At 42.3% G+C, this 6,740-nt stretch overlaps 1 protein-coding gene across 9 annotated transcripts in view; it reads right to left on the reverse strand.

Annotated features, from left to right (window-relative positions):
• Positions 1–5,700, reverse strand: part of AMOT (angiomotin) — a 90,857-nt gene extending 85,157 nt beyond the window's left edge. For 2 of the 9 annotated variants that reach the window (XM_074323485.1, XM_074323484.1), the window contains exon 1: positions 4,692–5,700. Coding sequence is in view for 2 of the 9 variants with exons in the window: in XM_074323478.1 (XP_074179579.1) it covers positions 4,585–4,594 (10 nt within the window). In the remaining 7 variants the exon portion in view is untranslated. Of the gene's footprint in view, positions 1–156; positions 721–4,584 lie in introns of those variants that run through there. The other 7 variants (XM_074323478.1, XM_074323482.1, XM_074323483.1 and 4 more) reach the window with 4 other exon arrangements.
• Positions 5,701–6,740: the final 1,040 nt, after the last annotated feature.

Raw genomic sequence — 6,740 nt, forward strand, 5'->3', positions numbered from 1 at the left:
AATCATTGCTAATGATTTAGACAAAGTAAACAGTAAAACTTAGTTTCTTTTTGCTTAAAAAATAATGGGTGAGGGGAGCTCAAGGGAGTAGAATTAACTGTCTCACTAGATACATGAACATGCCTAAATCACACAAAGTGTTGAATGATTACTTACTTATTAAATCTGTTAGTCTCTCCTGGCATTTGAGGAATAAATGTACATATGTGATTCTTCATGTATACTCAGTCAGGTTCTGACTTCACTCCTCCACAAAGGTTTACGCAGGTACGTCTTAGATAGGCTCTTATTTAAAAGAGACAGTGGACATTTCTATGACAATAGCTATGTAAAAATCGCATACATACAGAAATAAGTACTGAAAGGAATTAGAAAAAAAATGAAAGCAGGTGATCTCTTACAATTATGGGATCTTAATGATGTTTTGGGTGGGGTCTTAGCTTTTTTATTTGATGTGTTGTTAAAATACAAAACACAATGCATTTACACTGATATATCTTTATAGGCTTTAAAAAAAATCCAAGTGGAAAATTTCCCACAGACCTTAAAAGTATTACATAATCAATATCAAAAAGAATACTGAAAGTGGAAAGAAAATGAAAAAAACAATACCTGTAATCCCATCGCCTAGAGGTAACCACTGTGTATTTCGGATATATCTTTCTAAAATGCATACTGTTTAGTATTACATATGAATTTCTTCGTTAAAAATAGGTATAGTTGAATAGGTATGACTATCACTTTAATTCTGGCTATGTTTCATGAAGGTATCACCATCATTTTAGCCACTAGTTAATCATGTTTTTTAAATGGTGGATAGTTTAAAGATGTTTCAAAAATAATGTTTATCATAAAAATAAATGAAGTGAAGAAAAAAAAAATCCAGATGACTACATGATCGTATTTCTAACAACTGTTGCACCGCATTCTAGTAGGAATCATTCATACTCACACCAGAAACTGAGGCATAGGAAGAGAACCATAAACTTTTGAGAACTGGTTCTCAAAATCACTCTTTGTGACCCTCACAATTTACAGAGCAGGAAACTTGCCAAGGGTGGTAAAACTGAGTTAGAGGTGGGTGAAGAGCCTAGTTCCCTCTCAACAATAAGCTCACTAGGAAAGCTTATTATAGATTCTTCAATTTAAAATGGCATTAGTTGCTGTTATTTACCAGAAATAATTTTCTGTATTCTTGGGCTACTGAAATACAATAACTAGAACTATTTTTTTAACCTATATGGGGTAGGGAGTGCCAACCTTAAACTTACCAAAATCTACATAGTCTGATTCATCTCCAGAAAGTCATACTACCTCCCTTTTATAAGTGGTTGTAGGCTGGGGCTAAACGTGGCCAGCATTAGTACAAGCTAGAATGATTTAGACAATTAACTCCAACCCATATAACAAAAATGATTTCAAAAGCCAAATAATGGCCTCACTTAATTCAAGCAATAGTCATTACAACAAAATTCTAATGTCTTCCTTTATGCAATAAATGTGTTTCTGAGAAGGCCCAGTTATAGGAATTTTTATATATCAAGTCATAGCTCAAAGGCACTAACCAGGAAAGCTAGTTCTTTCAAAGAAACCTCCAGTGGATTCTTTCACGAAGCAAATGACCTCTTATTTTCCTTCTGTTTCTTTTTTTTCAGTTCAGATTTTTCTGTGTAATGAGTGGAAGGGAAGACTTTCCTCCTCTCTCTGAGTTAAGAGGAGTCCAAAGCCCACTGTGGAGCAGAGTAATGTAGTATGGGAAGCTTGTTTAATGCCTTCTTCATTCCTGGGACCAAATTCTAACCTTTGACTTGAGGGTGGGATCCTAGATTTTGGACCAAAGTTTACAAAAGGCATCAAAGAACAAAGTAAGCAAGAATAAAGACAACATGTCATAGTAAACTACCAAAAGAAAAATTCCTGGAGACAGGAAATCAATGAGCACAATTATGAACAAATTGGTTTAGTCCCAACCTAATTAACTTGTCCAGCAGCTCTCCAAACCCAGTGAATCGTGGGGAAAAGAAGTGATGTAACAGATTTGGGAACATATGCCCATTTGCCATCCTAAAAGGCTTGACCACGACCACACACACCTCTGTCTGCCCCTTTCAGTGGTTTTAAGCTGGGCTTAATGGGTGCAAAGGACAATTTCTTCCATGCAGTCCCTAAGAATAGACTGCTCTCATGCATTGCAAATGCTCAGTCTCCATAGAGGAAACTACCTGGTCACAAGCATTTCCCAAGAGGTAATATATCCTGTATTCCTCTTCATTGGTAACCTCCACCCCCCAACAACAAAACAAAACAACTTCTAGCCATCCTGAGAACTCTGGGAGACTATTTTTCTGGGGGAAAGAGAAAGAAACCTTAAGCGGGAAGTAGGAGAGTGTGAGAAACTCCTCTTGTCTCTAAATGGAAAAAAGGCCTTAAAAAGCTGGATCAAAGGAAGAAAGGGAGATGGGGGAGAAGAGCTGCTTAATTACAAAGACACCCTTTTAAAGAAGGCACAGGTCCTGGGAGAGGGCTCTTAGGAGATACACAGAAACCGATGTACTCACTTAGAATTCTGGCACTCAATGGGACTTCAAGATCATAGCATCCATCCCTCTGCTTTCTGAATAGACTGTTCTTAAGGCATTCTGGAGTCTGATTGATTCTTTATAAAACGACAGATAAAGCAACTCCACAAAATGCCTTGATTATGCATTAGTCGAATGAATCCTACTTCACAAACCAGAAATGAGATTTCAATTTCCAAATACAAAAGAGTATATTGAATATGAGTTTTTAAATTCCCTTCTAAAATCTTTTAAATAGGTAAAGAGATCCACAACTTTCGTAAGAAAAATTACGCTATATACAAGCCTGGTCAGAGGTTTACTTCATATCTAGACTATGAAGTTAGGAAAAGCACTTTCAATTTTACATAGCCAGACCTTTCCAAAGAAAGAAGTATCTTAAAACGAAGTATGATGTAGTGCCAGAAAGTGTCTGTAAATGACACCGGATAAACCCATACAGAATAGCTGGAACCTGAGTTATCATCTCGAAATAGATGCAACTACTCTACAACCACCTGGCTATTAAAATGTCCCAGGCCAGTTATAAAATGTAGTTTTGGTCAGGCCAACTTTTCCTTCCCAGCTGATCTGAAACACGATAGCCTTTAAAATTGTCGCCCTGTAAGCTGTAACGTCCCCTTTCCCTTCCTGCTTTCCTTTCCCCCCATCAAAATCAACCAGTGAAATTATTTAAAAATATGTCAATAATTTTTTGCCAAATAAGCAATGGGTTGGGGATATCTTGGTAATAGATCTTTGAATACCACCATTCTTCTAAGTTTGCCATGCCTGCCCAATTGGAGATAGGTGGCACATGGGTGAAAATTTACCCTGCATCCAAAATGGTATCTTACACTATTCTTAGCTACTAAATGAGGGTTCTGGAAGGTCTAACTGAGAAGGCTTCACAAAGGCTGGCCTGAGAAAGGACTTTTTACAAAGTCTGGTTCAAGGAGACTTAAACAACCTTATCCCTCCATTATTAAAGATTATGGTGACTACCGTGCTTCCCCGAAAAAAAGATCTAACCGGAAAATAAGCCCTAGCATGATTTTTCAGGATGACACCTCCTGAACATAAGCCCTAATGCGTCTTTTGGAGCAAATCTTAGTACAAGACCCGGTCTTATTTTCGGGGAAACACAGCAATTATCTTCCTCTCTCAATGGGAGAAGGGGGTTATATTAAAACAAAATAAACTGCTTCCCAACTTCCATTCTTCTTGGGGTGGGGGGGAAAGGGAAGGGAGGAGGAAAGAGAACTAAATTAGATACTCCAAGGTGTTGAAAAATTCTTTCTAAAGTACATGCTAGAGATTAGAAATGCTGTTTCTCACAAACTTTTCCTTACCTATCTCATTTGATTCTATTTAGTCCCTTGCTGCAAATTATTATTAATTATTAGTGGCACTTTACCAGGGACTGCTCACAGTCTACAAAGACTGCCACTTCCCCTCTCACTTATCCTATCGAAAATATATCAATATATATTTTCATATTATCTGTAAATCCATCTTGCTGTTGAAGCACCAACAATGACACAGGTTTGAGACCCTCAAGACACACCTGCATGATCCCGCAAAACAAGTCACTAACATGTAAAGCAGATAAGGGACAGCCTCCTCTTCAACACACCACACACACACACACACACACACACCCCAAAAAAGTGTAGCGTTCGTTGTAGATTTCTGCCAGACTTTAAGACCTCAAGAATTCAAGGCCCCCACCCCAACCCTAAGAATTTAGGAGGAACACATCTAGCAATCTGAGATAAGAATGGACTTTCTCGTTGAGCTTAAATGTAGACCTCGAGTTCCCTCAGGTCTTTAATTTCTTTTGTGTTTAATTACCTAGAGACCTACAAAGACCCCGGGAGGCAAGTAAGTAAAAGTACCATCAAGTTGTGGTACCCATTAGCATCTCCGACGGGAAAGAAGCACGCACTTTTTAACCGATTTAACTTGCTGCACATCTCGAAAAACTCATGGCCAACTGCAAAGGGTGTAGAACACACGGGCATACCTGCACGCATGTAGATCGACTCACTTATGCCGAGGGCATGATCAAGTTCATGCCACCATGGATTCCTGCCCCAGTTACCCCGCGAAAAGTAACCACGCGTCTCCTACCCCTGAAGGCAACGAAGACAAGGTGACGAGTCTCTACTCGCTCAAGTGGCTTCGGTCCCAGGCCAGAGGCCAGAGATGGGCAGGGGGAAAGCCCCAATTCCTGGCTGCTCCCTTTTCGCTGCTCCCTCCGGGCTCTCCTTGGTGGCAGTGGATAGGCAGGATACCGGGCCAAAGGGTGGAGCAGAGGATAGTCGGAGACGAGACAGACTGGAGGTGGGGGTGGAGGGAGTGGTGAGAACTAACAGAAGATAAAGCCAAAGAGAGAGGAGATGGAGAAATAAATCAGGGGTCTACCAGCTTGGGCAGTCAGAAAGCTCCTCGGAAGGAAGGGGCGTGACTGCGATGAGGGCAGCTCCTGGGAAAAGGATGAGAGGTAGGGGAGGGGGGCGAACGGGTGGCTTTTCTTCTTGCGGTGAGCCGCTAGGACCGCCCAGGAGCCGGGAGTGGACTAGGGAGGGGGCGGAGTAGAGGGCGGGGAAAGAAGGGAGGGGGCCTGCCTGGCGCCTGGAAGGAGAGGGCGGAAGAGAGGTGGGGCTAGAGGGCGGGGAAGTTTCAAGCAATTGAATGGCGGGTCTGACCACTCGGGCAAAGGCAGGGGGCTCTCGCTCTGGTTTTCCCACTAGCCTGGCACAAATCGGTTACAGTAGCCCTGAGAATCCACTCAAGGACTGGCTGGGAGGAAGGGAAGGGTTTTACAAAGACTACAATAATAATCTACGGCAACAGCGGAGCAGAGTCGCGTGACAGGGCCAGTGAAGCTCCCCGCCCCACAGCCGGAGGAAGAAAAACAAATAATAGAAATGGTGAAAGGCAGCTTTTTGCAAAGCCTGCTTAAAATAATGCAGGAAGGAGCAACGCTTCTTCATGTTCCTTCCCTACTTGCTTCTTATTACCAGTAGGCCCCCACCCAGGTCGCAGTTCTGCAAGACATCCTCCTTTCTTCCTCCGCTCTCCCTAGACTCCTGCTTCCTTCCACCACACCGACATCGCAAGCCCCTACCCCTAGGGGCGGGCCGCGCTGGCGGCGGGGCTGGCGTCGGCGGGACTGTGCGCAGCCTCCGCCCCTGGGCGGGCTAGGAGGGCCGGCCCCCGCGGAGTGGGCCCAGAAAGGGTAAATCCCATCCACTGTTCGTTTGCAACTATGGGTTGGCTAATCCCGGCCTAGGATTCGCTTGCGATTGGTGACTTGCGCTGTCGATCCAATCCTACCCGCCCTCAAAATTAATAAAACTAAACAAGAGGCTATTGTCTTGCTCTCTGTTCTCCCCAGCCACTGCTCAGAAGAGAAAGCTGAGACGGTTGGCTTCTCAGTCTCCTAAGAGAGTGCAACAATGTGTCAGCAGTCTCCGGCACACCTTTATGGCACTGTCAGGTCCTCTGGGAATAGGTAACTTTTCTTCCCCTTTAATTAATTAGTCCAGGAGAGGGAAAAGTACGTGAAGTGTCAATAAGGTGTTCACATTTTCCGTCGGTCGGTGAAAAATTGATATTGCTTAAGAACACAGAGGGTTGAGAACAGCATCCTAGTATACTGAAAATCTTCCATTTTACATCTGGACAATGAAAGCACAGACAAACAGTCTAAGGGTGGCAGAATAACATGGAATTTGGAACTAAAGGAAGAACTCATATCAGGCTTAAGCATTTACCAGCTAGCTGTGTGACTTTTGTGAGGTCGCTTAACATCCCTGAGCCTTAATTTGCTTATCTAAAAAGCTGTAAAACATACCCTATTACTTAATTGCACTGGTACATAAAAATGAATTGTGTGTGAAAACTATAAATCACAAACCACGCCACACATGTATGTATGTATGTGTTCCTACTTGTGTATGCTATGCCCTGGAAAGACTCACATGTGTCTAAGAATCAAATATTCTGCTCATCTGTTTTAATTATTTACATCCAAGGTGTGTAGGTTTTGTGGCTGTATTTTAATAAGTCAACTCTTTTCCTACAGTTTTGGGGGTGGTTATGAAGTTGGCTCTCTGCAGTTAGAATAAAAAATTACCCCTTTTCTAACCAGGGTGGGTGAGATAACTTTTTAAA

The sequence above is a fragment of the Rhinolophus sinicus genome, chromosome X, assembly GCF_036562045.2.
Source record: "Rhinolophus sinicus isolate RSC01 chromosome X, ASM3656204v1, whole genome shotgun sequence".
Classification (NCBI taxonomy): Eukaryota; Metazoa; Chordata; class Mammalia; order Chiroptera; family Rhinolophidae; genus Rhinolophus; species Rhinolophus sinicus.